Consider the following 23,451-nt stretch of genomic DNA (forward strand, 5'->3'; position numbering starts at 1 on the left):
TGCTTTCTTTTTATTCAAAGAATGTGATCTTTGGGACAGTCGTCAAGTCTCCACCTTATTAAAATAATTCTCCATATTAATAACATGTTTAGTTTTCTCAGATGAAAGGACTGCAAAACCATCTCATTCACTATTCTATTATCTCTGTAGTTATGACTAAGGAAACAATCTGCTAGTTGACATTTTACATATGATTTTTGAGTCATCCTGCTTCACCAAAGGATTATTTTCACAGATGATTTCCTACTAGAAAGGAAAAAAGGTTTTAAAGCCCTGTCATTTTTAATGCAGTTATTTTTGGTCTGATTCCATGAAATGCTTCTATCCTTGTTATATTTTATTTTAGACAAGAATATCTTTTTTTTTTTTTTTTTTTTTTTTTTTTTAAACAGCATCTGGAGTTTGAGGGCTGAAGGCTACTTGATATTGTCCTTTTAGGTTGACACTGGGGCAGGACAGTTACTCTGACTTGACACAGAGACAGCTCAGACAAGTTGTTATGGCAGAAGCAGAAGGATGAGAGGAGGGGTTGCCACTTATTCATGGGTTTAAAAAAAAAAAAAAAAGCAAAGACGAAAGACTTGTTCTCCTGCCAAGACACAGTCACACACATCATTGGTTTGCATCACACGGAAACTGTTAAGGAGTCTGCCAAGGCTCTAAGGCCAGTGAAATGCAGGTGAACCTAATGTGCCCAACATCCTAGAAAGTCTCCAGCAGTTGATACAGAGATGTTAAACACATTTCCAGCTTGTTTATGGCAAACAATAAAAGAAAAGTAACCTCCCTTACCCACCCCACCAAATCAAAACCCAAATGACTTCTTTAAACATAAAGGAGAGATCCCACCCACCTTCTCCCTCAAAAAAACTTGAAGCCATTCTAGGGTCAAAAGACTAAAGGTGGAAAAATCACCAATCCCTCCATTTTGGGCAGGTGATGAACCAAACTCAGACACAGTTTTCAAAGACCTGCTGTTTCCAGAAAGATCTGCCCCAAACTTATGTCCAGACTAACCCCAGCCCACAGTCCCACGTTTCTTTGGGTTTGAATGTCCTCTCTTAATCTGCAACTGCTCAAAACACAACAAAACAGAAAAATGAGGGGAAAAATATCATTATTGGTGTGTTCAATATTTTTGTCTCTCTTGACTCTCATGGGGCATTTTCCAGATTCATGCCAAACCTACCATGACCTCCAGCAGTCTGGGTTTGGGTACTGGCTTCTTGAACTATGACAGAGGGCCCAACTGCTCTTTCTGAGTGCTCTGAAGGAATGGACCCAGGAAGGCCAAGGCCACCAGCTCCTCCTTGCATGCTCGGGGGAAGAGTCACCAGCAGTGATGCCGAGTCCACAAGTTTCTTTAGAGCTGTTTTGATCTCCTTATCAGCACGCTGAAGTGAGGCCTGGACAGTAGTCTCCATCTTTGACTGTGGGGAAGTCATTCCTACAGACAAGAAGAACAGCTTTTCTCTCTTCAGGGTAAAAAGAAAATAGCAGCATCATCCAACCCATGGAAATATTTGCAATCATATCATTTTCCCCTCCTAGAGCAGAGACCCGATGCAGAAATGCTTATTGCAGTAAGAGAGAATGTAGCTAAGAATTAATAAGAAGGTTCAGACACGTTTCAAAAAGTTGTATCTCACCAGGTTGAGGACACTGTATACACCCCCGGCCTCACCTCAGACAGCAGAACAAATGATCCATCTCCCAACTCAACCCTACGTTGGCTCGTCTGTCAAAAATAACTTTATTAAGATCAATGAAATGAACCCAGAGGTGACCCATTGCACTGATACAGACCCTATGGGCAAGGAGGTCATTATTTTCACAGGGAAGGAGAAGGAGTGACTGGGTACTGGCCTCATCGGTGACTCTGGAGAAGGGCAGGGGAAAGAAGGGAGGGCTGTTCTGCTTCAGGAGCCCGTGAGTCTGAGAGGATGGCAGAAAAGCTACTCCTTGCTCTAGAGAAATGTATTGGTCCTACTTTACAGTATCTGAATATTTTTCCTGTGCTTTGCACTTGGAGGTACCTGAGACTTTTATATTTGTACGGGACTATGCTTTTTCAAGATACTCTAGAGGCAAAGTCACCTGGTCTGTACAGTAATGCACAGCAGTTGTGTATACGGAAGCATTATACACAGGAAGATATAAGTCCTGCCTCAAGAAACTCTCTTGAAGGCAGAGAGAAGAAAAAAGCTTTCCACACAGAAAAAATGGATTTTCAAGCATATATCTTTGCAAAATGGCCACCCAGAAGACAAATACCGTGGTCTCATCCCCAGTCAGCACTGGCAGAAGCAGCTAGGCTAGGATGGGATCATAGGACCTCAGGAGCTCATCTCATCCAATCTCCTTCCCAGTACACCTTCCACAGATCTTAAAGAGGCATAACAAAGGGACAGACAAGATCTAGGGAAACTTTCAAGTAACCATAAAGACAGACAAAATACACATCCGGTTAAGACAATTCATCTTGTTCATGGCACAATTGCTTGCCAAGCAAGAGTGCAAACTTGAACCATCATGTGGTTCAAGAAAAAGAGCACTTGCACACAAATGGCTCTGACTTGCTTAACGTCATTGACAAGGGAGCATGTCCTGTAGCTGTTTCTGCTCCTTCCCTGGCCTTAAGAAAGTAAATTCCCCTGATAGACCTTAGCAGGTAAAATTGAAGACTACATTTGGATCAGCCCCCCTTTGAAGACATCTCACTTGATTTTTGTTTTCAAGGTCCTCCCCATAAGCATAGTGGTTATGGCATATTTCAGTTCTGAGTTTGTTGATGGAAAAAGCAAATTTTGCTTACATGAAGTCCCAGACTTCCCATCAGTGTTCATCAGCACTGGGCTGGGTTGAAGATGTTTAAATATTTCCCTAGATAAATATTTTGATTCTCTGGTGTTCCTGTTGTGATTGCTGCCAACTAGTGCTGCCCTACAAGCTGGGCAGCTGCCAACAAGTGAACCTTTTGGAAAGGCATGAAACAGTATCTCTGAATGAGAAAATATATTTGCAGGGATGTATGTACAGGTTGTATATAACCACAGGTCTCCCCCACGCTGCTAATACCACCACTTTCCTCCCTGTTTAGGGATGCTACACACTATGATTCAAGCTGCTGACTGGAGGAACTTTAATATTAGCTAAGGTATTTCAAACTAACACCGTTGTGATGACACATCTGTGATGGACAGCCTGTTTCCCAATTCTAAAATCTCAACCATGAAACTTTTCGCCCCATTTCTCCTTCAGCCAATAACCAGGAACACAAGACTGACACGTATTTTGAAGTTCCAATTCAGCTTCAGAGAAGGACCCAAGAGGACAAGAATTTTTCAAAATTATTGATTCCTAGATCTGAGTTGGAAATATCGCTAAAAAAAAAAAAAGTTCTTTCGCTTCAACACTTGCGAAACTGTCCATAAAAAATGGAGCTAGAGCCCAACTGCATTAATGTTCTTGGGCTGCAACCCAGCTCCTGCTGAAGTCGATGGGGGAAGAGGACGAGCTGATGGGCTATCGAGTGCCGTGAACAGAGAAGAACAGAAACCCAGCAAATTCAGTGACAGCTGATGCAAGACATTTATTGATATAAACTCAGCATCTAACAGCATATCTTGCATTTGATTTTTTTTTGTTTTGGTTTTTTTTGTGTTTTTTTTTTCTTTTTGTGTTTCAAGCAAACTGAAGTTTCCACTTTATTAATACCCATTTACCTGCAGGAATTACAGTAAAACCTCTGTATTAAAATTTTTATGACAGCTGTATGTTTTCACCTACAAGAAATAAATCCCCACACTTCTCATTAGTTATCTACATAGTTTAATCACTTACAAGCATAATTTTTAACCTCTAGGAACATATTTTGAAAGTACATGTAATGAACTTTTCATAAACCTTTCACTTTTTGAAGAGAGTTTTGCATAGCATTTAAAAAATTCCTTTAAATTGATTCGCTTTTGCTTAAATTTCAAAAGAAAATGTAAACAGATGTTAATTGCTTTGGGCTAATGAATCAAAGTATAGTTCATCTATGACCATCTGAACTGCAACCTTTCATCATCTTTAGAAAAACCTGAGCATCAACCACAACAGGAGGAAACCTCCACATTCCTTTACACATCTTTATTATCTTTTGGATGAATATTATATTTTCAAAGACTATCATAGGGCAAATTCTGTTCTCAGCAGTATCTTTGTAAATCTCAATCAAATCCACTTCCTTCTGTGGAATTATTCGAGATTGATACTGGAATAACTGAGATCAGAATCAGGCCCAATAAAAATAAATATTTTCAAAGCATGTCTCTGTTCTATGTCTGTTACTTTCCAATGTAAAGTGCAATATATGAAAAAAGCACTAATATATATCCATTGTATTGCTTAATTACAAAACAAACAGTATAAACCAAGGAGATGTTATAAAAAATGGAAAAGTAACATAAAAGAGTCTTGATTTCTTTCACCACCTGTAATCACTAGAAAAGCATCCTATATCATGAGGGCAGTGCACATGATATTACACATTACATCTTGTTTGGATATTGAAAGTAAAAGGCTCTGAAATCAGTATGTTCAATTTTGTCAGCTTATGATCAAGGTGCAGCCACAGAAGGAAAAAATAATGTATTCTTTTCTACAAGCACCTTTTGTGAATTCAGTCCCTGTTAGTGGGAATATTGCCCGGAGGACTCCAGACCAAGCTTCACAATTTTACCTAGCTGGGAAACACTGAGACAACATCACACATCAACCTTTCCAAGCCAAAAACTCACTCAGTCCTCTCTCTTCAGGCTAGTTAGAAATTCAGCGGTGTCTGAACATTTCTGGTTTCCCTACACCATCTAAATGAAAACATATTCTATTGCTACAGTGCTACGCAACTCAGCTGGGACAAGGAGTTGAGACTTTTCACCCCATGTCTCTGTCTGATAGAGAGGGCCAGTGCTTGGTCCTACTGAGATCAACCTCAAACTCCAGTTGACTGCAACTGGGACCAATATTTGGGCCTATGAGCTCATTTCTTTCCAGGACTGAGCAACATCCATTTTTGGTGAAGCCAGTGGGAATAGGCCACGCTCAGTGCATCTTAGCCTTCCCCTCACAATCACCGCTCCCGCTGCAAAGCTCCTGAGAAACTCAACAGAAGGCAGTACCTCTGCGAGACAGCTCAACATACATGATTACAGTAATACGATGCAATTGCAACTGGCAGTGCTTCCAAGCAGCCCAATACATTTCAAAAGATGTATTTTTCAACCAGGCATTTATGGTAAAGATCTTTTTTCTTTATTTCTTTCTTTTTTTTTAAAGCTGTCTTTATGCTCCTGCTACTTTGCTGTAGCTCAGTGGTGAATTCCTCTTAGCACATATAGAAGACATTATCTATCAATCTGTTAACAGTAATGTTTCACCACTGGCATGTACAGGAGACCAAATATTCTTCCAGTAATATTTATTGACAAAAACCACATTTGTGGTTCTTTGTATGTGTTAGCATTTGATTATAGATGCAGAAGTCATTTTGTGCAGCACTTTAATCTTTTGTTGCACATTAAGTAATCTATTTTTTAAAAGATATGGATTATAAATCCACTATACTAGAATAGAGAATAATGAAACCTACATCTTTAGACAACTAGGAAGTGGACTTGAAAATAGCAGTCATTTAATAAAGATGGTCTTTGTTTACTTAAAGCAGAAGAGAACAATGAAATCCTTGCTTCCTCAAGTCAGTGGAAGTTTCACCATTGACTTTAGTCAAATTAGGATTTCATGCAAAAGGTCTGAGCAGCCCTTTGCATCCCTAGTAAATTCAATATTTTCTATACATTTCATTCCGTGGCAGAAGTTTAAAATAATGTAACCAGACTGTGCATGTTGAAAGGCTTATGAAGAAATTTTGACAGGGCTAATTGGTGTCAAAAGTGTACAGCAGAGTCAAAGCATTGTGAAGCTTCATGACCTTCGGGCACTCACAGTGACAGGAGATCGCTTTAGCTGGGAACAGCCCTCCTGTCCTGGGCTGCTGAAGGACGCTGAAAAGCTTAGATACTTTCACCTTCTTGCCATGCCATAATGTACAAATTGGCACTTGAAATAATTTTTAAGTTCATGGGCAAAACCCTCATTTATTCATTTTTATTTCTGTCATAGGCAGGAGAATCAGGCTTTTCCTAAACCTACCATCACTGCTCTGCTATGGAATGATATATGTTCACCTTGATCAAAGCTTTTAAAATTACAAACTGTTCTGACAGACATGTTCCCTTTAAGACTGGAAAAGCTCGACATACCATATTTAAATATATTTTCCTCAAAGGTATTGCCTCATACATGTTACCTTGTTATCTTTGCCACCAATTCCCCTCACCTACAACAATTCTGATTAGATTTTTCTAAAACTCTACTTTCTTTTGTGTTGAAAATTATGCTTGCATCTCCTCAGCTTTGGGAGAGGTCTTCTGTGCTGATGTGCAAGGTAACAGGCTCGCCAACAGTCCCATAGCTGAGGGTTCTTGTGGAAACTTCAGTTTTAAAGCTTGACTGTCCGTTGTCTGGTGAGAGCTGGACTTCAGTGCAGAAAGATGGTTTCACTGTGAAGGAGGGACCCGGAGAAGCTGCTGCTGTTGCTGCATGCACCCCAGGCGTCACTGCCATGCAGGTATCACTCACATGGAAGGAGATGTTTGAGGCACCTACAGACTGCACACCGGTTACTCTAGATGCTGACATGAACATGCCCCCAGGAACGTGCTCCTCAAACTGGCTGAAAAATCTTTGCCTGGGCTGGGACACCACAGGTCTCACCAGATTCAGCAGCACTGGCTTCCCAATTGTTGGCTCATTAATCTCTGTCTGGAGCACGGAGATCTCGCAGGGTTTCTCTGCCGTATGGCTCTGATCATCGCACCCGTAGGTCTCACCTTCTTCAGGAACATAATCTTCAAGATCCTCCAAAGTTAATATTTTTCCATTGTGGGTTAAGATTTTACGGTCCCGGGTGCTAATGTCATCTGTCTGTAGTTCCTCTGGTTCATCAACTATAACAACATTATCCTCATCTGGAACGACATCTTGCATTACTTCGGGTACCCCCTCTTCAACAGGCCAAGATACATCTAATTCATCTATCTTTTCCTTAACCTCTGGACTCGCTGGTGAGAACAGAAGTTCATGCTGGTCTGCAGCAGCTGTCTCAAAACTGAAGATCAAAGGCTCACCCCCGCAGGCAAGCAGCGGGGAAGCGACATCTGACCTGTAGTGAGGGCTTGTTTCCTGTGGGAAGCTCTTTCCTTCGGTTCCATAATCCATAAATGAATCATTTCCTAGTTGTTCGGACCCACATGGGGAGCTTCTGTCTTCGTTGCTGACTTGAGGTCCTTCCTGCTCGGTTGCATACACCAGCGGCTGGATATCGGCTTCAGAGAGACTGTCACTAGGCAAAGATTTTGACTGTTCCACCAATTTATTGTTGGAGTTGTTTGTGTTTGGATCATCTTCTGGGGAACGCCTAGGCCTTGAGCTGGGAAAAGTGAACGTTAACACCCCTGAGTCATCTTTTTCTTGTTTTGCTGGGGAAGAGCCTCTTTTCCTTGCAGGTTTTGGTGATTTTTTCACCTTGAATTCAATTATTTCTTCCACTTCAACCCATTTGGGCTTTTTCTCTTCCACCTTGGTCTCTATGATGACATCTCTAGCTGCTGCTCCTTGCCTGTCTTCTGGTTCTGTGACATAAAGCATGGGAACAGCAGACTTTGATGTTGCCTCCTGCTCATGTCTGTGGACAGGCTGTCTGATCTTTGAAACAAAAACTGGCTCTGGAGTTGGCTCCGCTCTTGGGGAGCGGGAAGGTGAATGACCTGAAGAAGAACGTGCAGGAGAAACCCTTCCCCTTTGTCTTGGGCTCTTCACCACAGTGGTTATTGTTTCCTCTCTGATGACAGAAAGGGTTGGAATGGAGTTGGCAGGAAGATGAGATTTTCAGGGAGCCACACTCCATCAGCACATGCCATTGTTGGTCAAGGCACTACAATGGGGTTAGTTTTGTGAGCATTCCAGCTTTTGGTGAAGCGTGTCATTTTGGAAGGGATACAAACGCAACGCACACACCCACATGCCCATCTCCACTTACTCTCTGATCCAGGGAAAACCTCAGTGCCCTTTACCCCCGGTGGACTCCATTAGCCTCCTTGAGTGCAGGAACACACAACAAGCATGTCCAGCTGAGCAATGTTCTTCTGGATGCTTCTATATTTCATGTGCTTGTGTTGACCACCTACTGTGCTACTTTGGACCCATATAGCAGTTTCACCGAAGGATTTTAAACACTCAAGGAGTTTAACCTTTTCCTGAGTATTCTTGGCTAAAATCCTGGCTTCATGACCTCAATGGCAAAATGCCCTTTATTATAGTTGCATCAGCAGCTTCCTTTTTTTTTTTTTTTTGATAAATGTAACATATTTTGTTTATTAAAAACATCTATTTTGTTTATTAAAATTTTTAAAATACTTGCTTATTAAAAACTCTTTTGAGACCAGAGATCTGCATTTTCACATGCAGAACAGTTACATTAAAAGGGCATTAAGCATTTGGAGACCAGGAAAAGAAAGTTAGAACATTTCCTGCACAAGTCATCTATGCCAAAAATGTAATTTTTACTCTTCATAGTATCGTTATTGCAGACACAGCCTGATCTTACTACCACCAACTGACATAGGGGTACCAAACCAATCTGGGATGCATGATTATAATTTCTCAGCATATTTCTGCTGCCCTGACTTTAGATTTTTTAACATGTCCAAAGCAGTTGGGACTTCTCAGCATTCCGGTATAGATACACAGCTTGTGTCAAAACAATCTTCTGCTCCCATGCCAGGACAAACTTCAACTTTAAATGAGCTACAGATGAAATTGGATCAAATAGCTTTAAAATCTGGGGACAGGAACACTTAAACCCAGACTTCAATATTCTTAATTTTTGTATTTAACATGCAGTTTTTTCAGTGGCTTTTCTTACATGGAAAACTTTGAAGGTAAAGACCATGTTTGCTTAGCACAAGGAAGCTAATGCTCTACAGTGGAGGTAGCTGGTTCAGTGGAACTAACAGGAAAAGCTGAGTTTGTTTCTGTGTTGAGATTCTGTCCTGACCTCCAAGCAATGAGATAAAAAAAAACCCCAAAACACCCACAAAAAAACCCCACTCTGAAGGGTAAAGACAATGGCCTGAACTGGGTTTATGAATCAAGGCAACAGCTTTTTCATTCTTCCCTTTCTCCTCACCAGCCTTTAGACACAGCCACATAGGGCTGAAAGCCACCAGCTCTGCTCTGCAGCCAGCTCTGCTCTGGCTTTTGCACTGAGATATAGAGAAGGGTGGAAAGAGTTCTTGTGAGAGGAGCGCCCATTTCTCCTACTGCATTTGTCTAACCATCATGGAAGACTAATCCTCTTAGATATATTGTAGCCTTTTTCATCTATTGGTCTCATTTTTGGAGACTGGTATTGCCTTCTGCTGTGGAGATCAGATTTCTTTCCACCATCAATCTCTCCCTTTGAGGATGTGGTGAAGTCCAGGACTGGATCAGCTACAGCGAGACTTCTTTTCTTTCAGAGCACCCTCTCATCTACTGCTCATTTCAACTGTTTTACTCTTTCCCCCAAGTTTTCTATAGTTTTGCTATAGAGTTTTAAGGTCTATGCAAAGCCTTCATAATGGCCATGGTGCCTTTCTGAATTACACAAAACTAAATCATTTTAGATAAAGATGAGAATAAATCCATGTGTGCTTGCACTAGACTTTGCTCTACATTGCAAGGTTAAAATGCTTTTTTGGATCTGGGATTTGCATATATAGACCCATCAATCAATCCCATTTCTAAATTATCTGTTATTTTCTGCTAGTATTTTCAAAGCTGCTTCTGTTCCTCAGCTTGCTACACACTAAGGAGATCTGGAATGTGCCCTCAGAGAGTTGTTCCCAAACTTTACCCCATCACTATCCCAATTCCAGCTGAGGTCCACTCTGATGAGTTCATGACTGCCATCCACTAGCAAAAGGAGGGGAATTTCTGTTGTTCTGAGATCCCACTCATAAATGTACCGACCTCCTTTGGGGCTGCAGCCCTTAATTTAGGAATCACTTAAGCCATCCAAAGCAATAGTCTTTGGAATTTACATGTCAGAAATTTAGAAACCAGCTTAACTGATGGTATTTTGTATTAGTTTAATGTTATTTAATCAACCAATATTAATGCTGCTGCTTGTGATTGGAAATCAGGAAGGGAAAAGGAGGACTATTAGCTGACTGAGGAGAGACATAAAATAAAAGCATCTCTCCAGGTGATTTACAGGCACAGAGATGTAGATAGATGAGATTTACTAAGCTTTAGACACGGTCTGGCTCTGAGTGATTCCTTCCTGCTCATGGCTTTCTCTGAATGCTCCTGAACGTGATATCAAAAAATACTTCTCAGCTTAGCTACCCCGCTGGTATCTGAACCCTAGTCCTTGAGATGGTACAGGTAGAAACACCTCCATTTTCTGGTCTTTGCGGGGTAAAAAAGTCTAATGACAGTTGATGTTAACTGAACTGATGTGCTGAAGAGAGGGGCAAAGGCAGAACCCCTTCCTGCCTCTCATGTCTCCTTGTTGCCTATTCAAAGTGGAAGCTCCTAGGATGGGGGACATGTCTTCTTATAAGCCACTGGCTCTGAATAGGATAAGTGCATGGATCATAAGAAATTGTCATCATAGAAAATAATAAAAGAGATAAAAGGTAAGCAACTCTTAAGCGTATTTCAGTTGTCATTTCACACATCCTCCTCACCATCTACAAAAGAAGTCAACTTTAGCATCACGTCCAAGTCAAGGACTGATTTTAGCAATAATACAACTCTTGAGGGAATGCATTCCCCCAAAATATCCGTTGTATAGTTACCTACTACCATTAGGAGATGATTTGAATAGCTTGGAGGTGCTCTGAAGGCCTACCACAGAAGGACAATGTCCCCCTTCCAGCACATGAAACAATTTATTATGTATTTGTTTATTATACTTAAATCCAAGAAGATACATTAAGATTTTAATGGCTGATGAGCTTCTGGTCTACATATGACCACTTTTTGGTGCAATTAATCTTTATATGTTATAGGCACCCAACATAAATCAGGCTCAAAGTAGCCAAAAAGACCAAGTCATTGTCAGGACAAAATTTCATGTTAGAAATATGAAAACAGAAGGGGATAAGAATGTGCATCTTCCATCTGCTTCATCATAAAAGGCTTTCCTGAAGAATTTAAAGTAGAAAGCCAGAAGAAATCACTGTAAGCTATGAGACATTTATTAAATTCATACATTTTTTCAAGAAGCCAGTTCTCAAAGCTGGTTTTTCAACATTGAGAGTCAGATTCTACCTTCTTGAACTTGTGCAACTCTGGCAGGATTCAGTGGAATTTTTTCACATGTAATATCATTAAAGAAATGACCCGGGCTGTGTCTAACACCAGTGCTGCTATTTTTTGAAAGGGATAGTAAGATTTTTTTTCAGGTGGTCACTTTGCATAGCACAGAATACCATGGGATCTGGTGGAATGGGAATGAACACACTTGCATGGCCAATAAACACAAGCTTGTTATTGGATCATGCATAGGCAGCAAGGCAAAACACGAAATGTTACCAAAAAAAAAAAAAGTCAGCACTTACATGATGATGGTTTTCTTGGGCACTTTAGTCTCTTGTTCAGTGACTACAAAGAAAACAGTATGAACAGCATGGGGTTAAAGAAAGGCAAAAGCTGAAATGATTAAATTAACTTTGCTCAGTTAATAAAAATAAACTGGAGTGAAAAAAAAAACAGCTGTACCATCCCATCCATGCTTTCTGTGGTTATTTCCAGCATTATCTTCAGTGTTTCTGACAAAGAATGAGAATTCAGAGTGGTCTCTGAACAGTGAATGATTTAGCATTGAAATTAAATATTTTGTGGAGAACAATATTGCAAAATCTATTTATTCTACCATGACATTCTAACATTTTTGTTTGGCACGTCAAAGCTAGAAAACTAGCTTTTTTCCTTCCTTATTGAAAGGTAGTGATGATGTGAGAAACCTGAAAATGCCTGGATCTGGAAAATCCTGGAGAGCTGAAATTCTTTAAACTGTGATTTCACTTACTAGAACACTGAACAGTTTCCAAGCTTTTGTGGACTATCCAAGCTGATAACAATGAAAACTAAAATAATTACCATCAATACAGAAAATCATCATAAAAAAACCCCACCTCTAGGAAATCCAGGAGAGCCCTGTAATACACCTATGTCTACTCCATCTCTTTTTTGCTATAATTTGCAATTTTTCCTGACCCTTGTCCTATAACAAACTAGAAGCTGTTGAAGCATGTCAAGATCAAAAGAAAAGTAATGATTTAATGATTTTGCAAGTATTTCTTAAAATTGACATTTTTAAAAATGAGAAAGATACCATTTGAAGAGCTAATAGAGATTTTTGGCAGGTTCCCATCCTATCTGCTAGGATAAAATTAAGACACGGTTTGAACTGAACCATTTTGAACACACTCTGAACTGCTGAACCTATTTGAGATGTAGAAAAAACAACAGCAAGCCCCACTTCTTATTTAATAAACTAGTAAAGTTTCTTTAAAAAAAAAAAAAAAAAAAACAACCTTAATTTAATCTCAAAGTGTTTTTTCCAGCAATTGGTTTGCAATCTTCCAGCCAGCCTATAATAAATAAGCTCTGGCAATTTTTAGTTGGTACAACTGAAAGTGAATTGCAACTTAAAAATATGTCTATAAAATCACAGAGTTCTTGCCCAGGGAACTTGTAGTGTCTGTGTTATTTGTTTAACAATTTATGATTAGTGTTAATGTTTTCAATAGTGTCCCAAAACTGCACTGACTGAAAATTAAAAATAAATTTACAATATTAGATGGAATAGTTTAACCTAATTTTCCTTCCACTTAACTTCTAAGGGCTTTCTTCTGCCTCTAGGCAAAACAACAAATCCCACCATAATGAAAAAGAATTTTGGGCAAATGTTGATGTTAATAGCTGACCTAGAGCTCTATATTTTCTTTGCAGAGCCTTGTCTCATTTATTAATGTAGAAATCTGGAATAATTTCCAACAGAGTCAAAGGAGTTACTGCGGAATTAGGTGGGTTTAAACAAAATCTGTTTGGAAATTAGCATTTATAGCTTATTGGGTAAGTAAAGGGCAAAATTCTTTTCAAATGTTTATCTCTGAACACAATTACAATGTAACTGTTTACCTATCCTTAGTTAATATTTTTAAAATAATTTATATTAATTTTAAATGGTGATATGATAATTATAAAATGATGGAAGATAAACTGAGTGTTCAAACAATTTTTTGCAACCATGTTAGAAATTTTAACTGAATTTTTAAACCCTTACATCAATATTGTGGAATTTTTACATAACCTTCAGAAAATCTCATCTAATAATATGAGATTAATCCATAAACAGCAAGAGTATCAGTTCTGATGTAAATAGGAATTAATTAATTTGATTATACACCTAAACATAGATGCTTTATACAGTTATTTTAACAACTGTATTTATATGGTAATTAAATATGTACTTAATGAAACCCCTCAATGTCTGTAAGAGGAAGTCTCTTTAATATTTACTCTATTAACATCTGTTCTCGCAGTCCTCCCAGATGACATCACTGCAGTATTTCTATATGTAGCAGATGTCAAAGGGATTCAAAAATTCAGCAGGCCTGGGATGAGAAGGTTGTAAATGTCATATAGTACATGGGTCCTGATGACTTGCAGTTTAGAGCACGACAGATCAATTGTATATGTGCTATGGGAGGTGTGAGGGAGGATTTAGCCAACCCTATACGAAGGATAGAACCACATGAAAGTAGGATGAGAGAAATTGGGTTTCTTCTTTTTTTCTTTTTAATTTTTTTTTCTTTTTTTGTTTTTTCCAAGAGGAAAATATTCTGCATCCATTTTAGCACCGGATTTATCATTTCAACTTGTTCAACAGCATTTTAGGAAAACAGCTTTGCAAAGCAGGAGCCCCTGATAAGCAGGTTAAAAGCTGTAAGCATTAGGATCAGCCAGTGCTTCTATAGCAGTAGACTCCTCTTTGGTTAATACATTAAACCATTGACTTACAAGTGATGAAACATTTAGGATAAGTCAGTTCTTGTTGCTCTGAATGGATGAAAGGTGGCTTATGGCCTTTATTACAAACTTTGAGGCTGCTTTCTCTACTCACAGAAGCATAAATCTATTTTTCCTGCACAGTACACGAGCACTGCTCTGCTTTCACCCCTCTTCTGCTATGCTTAGGAGAGGAATCTGCAACAGGGGATGCACAAATCTGACATGAACTGCTAAAGTTAATATTGAAATGAACAATTCATGGGCATAACACTGTTGCCTAAATTGTGTGAATGAAGTGCAAGTGTTTTGCATTCTCTCTTAAAAAAAACCAACCCACTCCTGCAGTGACTGAGATGGTTGGAAAGGCAGATTGTGCTCACTTGAATTTGCACTGAAAACCACAAGACCAGCCAAAAAATGAGACTAACCGATGATGACAACAGAATAAAAATAACAAGATAAATATCCTAACCATCACCCCAACCAGGGAACTTCACAAAGGTCAGGGGCACGAACTCCTATGTCCCTTTTTTTTTTTTTTTTTTAACACAAGGGTGGCACTAAGACATCTCACTCTCCTCTGTTTTTTAAAGCAGTCTTCAGTCTGAGCGCCTCAATTTTTAGCTTTTCTCTGCCAAATGAGCGTTACCAAACAAGGCAACGAAATAACTTGCCCAAAGCTCTGCATAAGACCTAAGGCAAGACTATGAAGAGATTCCTGTTGCCTGGCTGTCACTGCACTGGGTGTTTTGCTTTATGCTTTTGTTTGTCTCCACTTGTGTAGCTGATCCCTTCCCCTACAATCAACTGGACCTGTCTGCCCAAGCGAGAATGCAACATGTTTCAAAAACACTGGGCTTTATTTTTTTTTAACAAACGAACAAGTTAGTGAGCCTGGGATGAATGAATTGCAATAGTAACATGTTAAAAAGGGATGCCAGGGAGCCCGGACCTGCCGTGCGTAGGTTAAGCAGCAAGGTGCAAAGCAGGCAGTCAACTTGAAGTCAAAGAGAAGGATCTTCTTTTGGTTACACTTTTTTTGTGTCTAAAATTCTTCCAATACCCACAGAAAAAGGATTTTTTTTTTAAAGCGACTCTGCACTGACTTCATTGCAGTGATCAGGTGTGGCTGAAGGCAGATCTCAGCGTTTCAGGCTTGCAGCCCAAGCTGTGGGTGCTCGCAAGGGAACCCCTTAGTCCAGTGGTTTCCATCCTTTTTGGATTTGGTCCTTCCAATGGATCAGCAAATTCCCATCGTGTGAATTTAAACCTAATGACAAAAAGTTTGGTTTCGAGACCCATGGAGCTGGACTGCGGACCATCACTGACTGCAGGTCAGAGCTCGTAAACCACTGTACTAAAGGTATCCCAAATTGTGACAGAAGGTTTGCTTCGGTATAATAAACAGTACAGAAAGGCAGGAGGATAAAAACTGTGATGGTTGCAACTAAAGCCCCTCGGGTGCCTCAGAAGACTCTGACAATAGTAATTTCTCAGAACCAACGATAAATCAGATAAAACTTAGACCCACCATACAGGTGAGCTAGGAAACAGACATAGCATCTATCTTCTGTTGTAACAGTACCACACAGCAGTAATGTTGTCCTCTTGCTGAAGTTACAAATAATCCCATTTTTCACAAATAGAAAGGAGTGTAAGGATGGAAAGAGAAAGCCTTCATGAGATCCATCTGTCCTCCAGTTCTTTGCCAGGTGAACCTGATTTTTCCATAGGTAGATCAAGGCTGGTTATTGATTCTCAAGAAAGCAACAAATTCCCTCCTTGGTCAAGTGCATCATGCCAAATACATCCCTGATGCGATTCTGCTCAGAACAATCCTCTTGCTCCATGGAAGAACCTGCTCCTTGCTCCACTGGCCTGAAGCAGCTCTCTCTGTTTCTCCCTGAAGGTGACTCAGGGATTTATTTCCTTGCCTATTACCAAGTTCAAACAATTGCAAATCACAGATCAAAAATGATTTCATAACGTTTCTGAAAATTCCAGGCCAACTCCAATTATATTTCTTCAACCAAACTCATGAAATTTCTTTATTCAGGACTGCAGGAATAACAGCACATGAGTAATTTGGGGCTGAACGTGCACATTTGCAACCCCAAGAGCTGAACAATACTCCTACCATTGTTTTACAGTCCTTGTTCGTTTATGTAACATCTTCTGTCTTGGTACAAGGGAACTTCATCAAGGAACGCCACCCTAACAGTGATTTGTTTGTGTTCCTCTACATCCTGCATACAACTGCGTTTTCTCTTCCTAAGAAGAGCATAGCAAGGACAAAGCATTCAAGTACTTCAAGGTTTCTCCTGCTGAAACAATTATAGTGTTGCTATACTAACACCATTCTCCCTGCAATGCTTTTGAATGATTTGATGGTACTCTGGGAAAGGACTACAAGGAAAGCAAGCATAAAAACAAGACAAGCAAGTACATAGATCAGGATACTAATCTTAATAACCTATTGTGTCTGAATCCTCTTAATGTAATAATGCATTAGTGTCTACAGAGGACTGGCCCAAAGGTCCATCCAGACCAGGACCCTGTCTCAGACAGGGCCAACAGCAGAGGCCTATGGAAAACGATGAAAAAAATACAAGTGGAGCACCATTTTCCCTGATTTTTTCTCTAGACTCCAGTCATTTGCTGTGCAGCAGCTTCTTGAGTCAGAATGCCTTTGTATTTGATGGTTCTCACTTGAATGTTGATAATAAAAATTATCCCCTGTCAAAAGCACACTTGGACCCCTGTTATTATCGCAAGAAAATGTGAAAACACTGAAGATGAGGAAAAAAGGTCCTACAGCTGTTGGCAAACCTCTGGCTTTTGTTGGCTGTGTCTCCACTAACCACATCTGGGACAGCTCTCTGACACCAAGGGTCACCACCATGGAATGGCCTATGCTTATCTTAGTCCTCTATCTTACCCTCAGAAACAGTAATCCATCTATTATAAATCTCCCTTGGCTATATTATCTCCGTAACTGCTGCTGGGAACTGTTTGAGAGAGGCAGCGCTGGCTGGCCCATGCTCAGCCAGCCAAGGACACTTCTATGATCTACAAAGAACCAATTTCCTACACCAGGAAATGTTCCTTACATTGATGTAGCCACTGATTTAAACTCAGTTGTGATGGGCTTATAGCAAGCCCGTCTAACATATTGCTTGTGGAAATCCCTTTGATAAGAAGATAAATTTAGGCAGTTGCATCCTAGAGGTGTTGAGAGACGCATTGTTGGATGGGTATAAAATCAGTCCATAGCACCCTACCAATTCAGGTGAAACATGCAGAAAAAAAGGGAATAGACTATGACTATGATGTGGTGTGCAATACCTGAACAATCCTAGATAATGAGTAATCTAGTATTGCTCAGGATATACAGCTGTCAGTTCTGCTTCCTCAGTCGTTCCAGATGGTCTTCAGTGGTATTTCAGAAACGATCACAATATAGCTGCAGCTTTGCTTATTGGCCCCTGGTTTTTCTCAGCAGTACGTAACTCATGTTCTGCCAGGCTGACACATGTTTTCAAGTATTCTAACAGGAGTAGAAACATTTTTCTTGCACTAGTGGTGGTGTGACATACCCTTCATTTGCTCCTCCTTTTTCATATAATGCATTTATGAGCATTATATGATGAAGTTGATTTGCCAGGTTTGGAAATCAACAGATGGTGATGGGTATAGAGCTGAGCTGCAGTATACCCATGCACATCTCAATAGACATACAGATACGTGTACACCAACAATCAACATGGATAAGATGGCAAATATATTCGATCCTCAATGAGATGGTTTTAGAGTAATTCACTGACATACTTACAGAGATGGTCAAGGATCATACCTTCTATGGTAATGGCTTGATCTCCTCTCCTCTCCTGGGTCAGGGCTGCAGCACTGTGGTGGTAAAGTTCTGCTCCACTTTTTGCAGACCCTAATCTGTTCACCAGCTAAAGAGAATCATGCAGTATCGAATGAAGCGCAGGATGTTTTTGTATAATAAAACCTTCCTATGCTACATTACAAATACATTGCAATTACGTGAGAAGAGAAATGGATGAAGGTGTGACCCCAAACCAAAGCTAGACTTTGAATGAACACATTGCTGCTCAGCGGAGTTCATGATAATGCTTTACCACAAATAACTCGCACAGACAAGTTATGACACGTCAGCTAACTTAGTTATTTGCGGTTTGCTCAGCAGCCTGTGACTTGGTCCTGAGGTAGCTCTGTCTCTACCATTAGGAACAGATTCCTGGTGTATGGCGTTTAAGTGGTAAAGAGGTTTTTTTGTTGATCATCCATTAATCAAGTGAGTCTTACTCAGCCAAAGGAATACCAGACCTTGCGATCTTCACTAATGGCAAATGCAAGGTAATGTGATTTTGCTAAAATTCTAGTAAAGTCTTTAAATTATATCAAACTTCCTAAAAATTTCTGTGCAATAACTGGGAAGTTGCTGTGAGCTGAGATGTTCACCATGGGTCAGCTGACCCATGCTAATTTCCTAAATCAAGGTCAACTTTTTATTGCTGAGCCCTGACAGCTTATTACTATTTTATTACAATGAATGCATAGACTATGACTAAATTTTAGAAAATATTTTAAAGCACATTTATTTTAATTTATTAGATACTTCTACATATGCTTGCTAAATAAACAGGAATTTCAGTGGTTTACACTTCCATTTAGATTTAATTTACTTCTTTTGGCTTTGGATTTTTTCTTTGTAGCAGCACGAATCTGTTCTAATTTAAAGACGGTCCAGAAACAAAATGTTACATCAAAATGGTCCTAAAATTTGTGAGAGGTGCCTCTAGAGATCTGGATCTGAATTTAAGCTACAGAACAAGCTCACTCAATTATTATTTGAACCACCAAACTCTCAGATTGGAACATTCTGAAGCTTTTGGATGTTCACAATCCAGATCTCATTCAGGAGAACCTGACTTTGTATAAACCTTTTTGATACATAATGTCAGCAATTACTCAGCCACTATTCTCATGCAATGGATCTCTCCTGGTAAAATGAATTCTCCTACTTATGTCATGACAGACAGCAGATCTTTAAATCTCTCTGAACTTACTTCACACTCATAGTGTCCCATATCTTCATTGGAAGGGTTCTTGACCACCAGGACTATTATGCCACTCCGTGGTTCACTGAAAGTCTGATATTTACTTGTGTCCTTCAACAGTATACCATCTTTGTACCATCTGCATGTGGAAAACACCGAGTATAAGCCAGGAAAAAATATGCAGTGTCAAGAATTCTCCATCTCACCAACCCGTCTATCAGACCAGTGGGCAAACAGCTCAAGAGTTAACCATTAGGCAAAAGTTTGGATCCTGGAAAATGGGTCTATGGGTGGGTAGATCACACGTGGATACTAAACAGCACAGGTTTATGAGCTTCTTCTCAAAAAATCTCATGCGGAAAAAAAGGGCTTTTAATCATGCAAAGCTATGCTGAGCTTTTTGTCTGAATACCCAAGACTGATTGCTAATAAAATAAATTCAAGTGTAAGACAGGGAGGATAAAGGAATGGTAAAATGTTGTCAGGGCATTAGACTTGATACAGTCCTATGGCAAGTATTATCTGTAGGTACTTCTTTTCAGATGCTAGCTAGAATAAATTGCTGAGAATCTCAGGAATGTTGGGATTGGAAAGAACCAGCATTGGGGTGGGTTTAAGGTGGAAGACACAGAGAAGAAGGGTCACAATCTGGAAAGAAAGGGCAGGAGACTCTTCTGACCATGTAAAATGGGAAAACAGGATTTGTTCCAGTGTGACTTGAAGAACTGACCTGATTTGAGGCCTAGGGGCTCCTTCAATAGTACAGGTAAACTGAGCATCTTCACCCTCCACAAAATAAGCATTTCTAACTTTGTTCACAAACCTTGGTGGCACTGCAAAACAAGGATAAATGCAGCTAGAAGCTGGAAATATGAACAGATACGAAGGATGTGTCCCTGGCCAGATAATTCTCATGATGTCTGTACACAAGACACTAAAGACTATTATTTTTTTTGACCTAAAAACAATTGACTGCACCCATACATTATTTTTTTTTTTTTAAGTATTATCCAGTAGATGTTATACAGAACTTCTGGAATGTCTTAATATACCTGTTTAAGGTATTATACAGCAGACCCCTTTAAAACAATGCATCTGTGCAGCAATTTACCTTGAACAAGTATCTTTCCTAAGGTACTGGCATTTCCAGCAGGACTGGAAGCGAAGCATATGTACTGTCCTGAGTCAACGCCTGTTAGGTTGTCCAAGATCAAAGTGCAGGAACCATCAGGATCTTCTATTATAATGTGATGGGGATCCACCTCCACAGGCTTTCCATCTTAAAGGGGGAAAAAAAGTCTTTGTAAAGAGTTTAGTATCAATTAGATTTTCTCCTTGGGAATTTCATCCAGCTCTTTGGCTTGCAAGGACTGTAAGCTGTGTTTGCTTTATTGCAGCTGATGTTGGTAGTTGAGGAATAAGCTCTTCATCTTCCTCCCACTCTTTACAAAACATCCTCTGGGCAAAGCACTGTTGAGGGACCTCATACGTCATCAATCCTCATTTAAAAGTGAAATTCTCCCAGAGTATGTGTTGTGCAGTTATAGCTCTGATTTGCTAGCCAAAGGAACACCTCCAAAGTGACCATAATCACGCAGAACAGATCTTTACAAGGCATGACCTTACAGCAAAGCTGTTTCTTTTGCAATACAGTAATGCTGGGGAAAAGAGCGTGCCCACACAGCTGCCTGTGCAAACATCTGAGCTAGTTCAAACAAGTTGTTAATTTACTAGAAGTTGTCTAACTGCCACAAGATGTGGATTCATATGGGCTAATAGGCAAACCTGAAAAAGCAGGGTATAATAGCTTACGAGAAGATATACGTTACTTGGGTTGTTTAGTAGCTAACTGCAAGACTAGACCTGGGTATCTCTAGGTGGTCAGCTTTTAGATTACCCACTGACCGATTAGCACAAAACAAGATAGACGGAGAACAAATTTGGAGGGTGCACTTCATGATCTGCTGCTCATACCTTTGTACCAGCTGACAGATGGCTTGGGAGCTCCCGTAACTTTGCAAGCCAGCTTGACTGTCTCTCCCAGCTCAGCTGTACAATCTGCCAGTTCTTCCTCAAAGTCTGGAGGTACTGAAACATCAGAATAAGCATGTTAGTCTGGAGGAGGAGGGCTCTGTCCATAGAATGGCTGCTGCAAAGTAAGGTGAGAATAGGTATAATTTTTTTGAAACCTGTGAGAATGGAAAGCTGAACAGGAAATTTTAGCAGCTAATGACTTGCCAGGTGACACGCAGTCCTTGCTTATCTGAGACTAAATTCAGTCTGTCAAATGTCTATTGTTGGCTATAAAGATGGGCTATAAAAAAAAAAGGGGGGGATGTATTGCTGATCTGGAAGTATTTTAGGCCATGTTTTTAATAAGCACATCCATTATTCAGACACTACACAGCAGTCACAGTTAAGATAATTCCCCAATTAAAAGGTACCCTTGATATCCAAACTAGTATTCTGTTGGTCTCCATACAATAAAATCTATGCTTTAAGAGACTTTTAAGTAATTGCTACCATATGAAACTATGCAAAATTATTCTGATAGTCTTCCTCATTAGAACACCTCATTAAAAGCATAAAAATAAAGTTCCCAGACTTATTTTCAGTATTTAGACCCTGACCCAACTCTGTTCTGGCACTTTAAGATGCCAAATTTCCATACACTGTAAAGTACCCCACTTCTAGCTTGTACCTGGACAATAAAGATATAATATCCCTGCAATTAAATTTTGTGGGTAGAAGATTGGTGGAATCTCAAATGACAGTGAGGACAAAGCAGCATAAGTGACAAGATTCAAAGCAAACCCATGTACCCAGATACAGCAATATAAGCCAGAAGTTGAGTGGAGGATTTGGTACCCAACGAAGTCACAGTGGGCTTTATACTGATGTGAGAAGGACTCTGGATCGGGTCCTGAGACTTCTTTTCACACTGGAGTGTGATGCTCTTCATGCAGCGGGCCAGGGCCTAAATTCTGTGGTCATCTACCCTTCTGCAATCCCTGCCAGACAAAATACATTTCTAGTGCCAACTCTGCAATTTGTTTTTTATACGTTTCAATAACTTGCTTCCCTTCTCCATTGATGCACATTTTCTGGGCTATTTTGCTGTAAAAGAACATCCTCTGCTTATTGACAAAAATGTATTGACAGGGAACTGAGCAACTACTTCAGTCTCTGACTCTGATCCTCCATCAACCGAGGATCAACCCACATGAGCTGAAACAGCCAGCGACAGCCAGCTTTTCTCAGCTCATCAGCCTGTATCTTCCACACGTGGGTCATGGACACTGAAGAGTAAATAGAAAGTTACTCATCTGCTCTGCTATTGCTTAAAAACCTATACAGGTCCTGTGGGACCTCTGTCATGTAAACTTAATCACTTTAGTGACGTACGGTCTTGGCTCCCTTCATGGTAAATGAAGAGAGTCAAACACCACTGTCCCATCCTGATAAAGCTGCCTTCTCCAGCTCAGGTGGAGGTCCTAACACTGCTATAACCATTCCAGTTAAAGCTTACTGCTTGCTGTCCAGTCATGCGAGTTGATACTTAGAGCAGTCTGTGATGTGATTAAAGGAAAACCTCCAACCCTAGTTCATTTTAAGAGGTGGCAGATAACCCTAAATGTGTTCTCTCCCTCTTCTGCTAATCTCCTTCCTGAATCAGGGAGACCACCCAAGGAAAAAACTAGGAGTTTTGGGCTGTCTTGGGCCATACTCACTCCAGACAGGCTCGCTGATCCGCTGCTGTATGCCACAAATGTCCTTCAACCAGGAGTTCTTGATATTCACTGTACGTGCCTGAAGGAGGTACTTGCGGACCAAGTCTTCCCGTTCATGCCAGATCTCAAACGCCCGGTCATCCCCTTCCACAAGGTCATTCACGTCTATGTTGTTCAGCTGCGTGACAGAAGGACGAGAAAGTGAACACACATCCTGTGTTCTTTAGGCAGAATTTCAGCCAGAACCTTTCCACCAACTGAAATCCCAGAGTTTAGGACATTTCAGACCTGGACCTAGCTTTTGTGAACCAGAACCATCTTCCATCAAGATCTGAAATGGAAACAACTATTAAACACCAGCAAGAGTCCTGCTGCCCGTCTGTACCCTCTTCAGTGGACATGAGTTGTGCCATTCCAATTAAAGCTATATGAGAAGCTCCAACAGCAAAAGGCATAATTTA

The 23,451-nt window shown here is 40.1% G+C and overlaps 1 protein-coding gene across 1 annotated transcript in view; it reads right to left on the minus strand.

Moving 5' to 3' along the window:
- Positions 1 to 23,451, minus strand: part of OBSCN (obscurin, cytoskeletal calmodulin and titin-interacting RhoGEF) — a 197,712-nt gene that overhangs the window by 27,531 nt on the left and 146,730 nt on the right. The window contains exons 92-98 of the mRNA XM_075746848.1: positions 22,991 to 23,168; positions 21,234 to 21,347; positions 20,371 to 20,538; positions 19,990 to 20,092; positions 19,269 to 19,398; positions 18,026 to 18,131; positions 1,190 to 1,447 (exon numbers count right to left, since the gene is read on the minus strand). Of these exons, the coding sequence (XP_075602963.1) occupies positions 1,190 to 1,447; positions 18,026 to 18,131; positions 19,269 to 19,398; positions 19,990 to 20,092; positions 20,371 to 20,538; positions 21,234 to 21,347; positions 22,991 to 23,168 (1,057 nt within the window). The remainder of the gene's footprint in view (positions 1 to 1,189; positions 1,448 to 18,025; positions 18,132 to 19,268; positions 19,399 to 19,989; positions 20,093 to 20,370; positions 20,539 to 21,233; positions 21,348 to 22,990; positions 23,169 to 23,451) is intronic.

This window comes from Balearica regulorum, chromosome 2, assembly GCF_011004875.1.
Source record: "Balearica regulorum gibbericeps isolate bBalReg1 chromosome 2, bBalReg1.pri, whole genome shotgun sequence".
NCBI classification, from domain to species: domain Eukaryota; kingdom Metazoa; phylum Chordata; class Aves; order Gruiformes; family Gruidae; genus Balearica; species Balearica regulorum.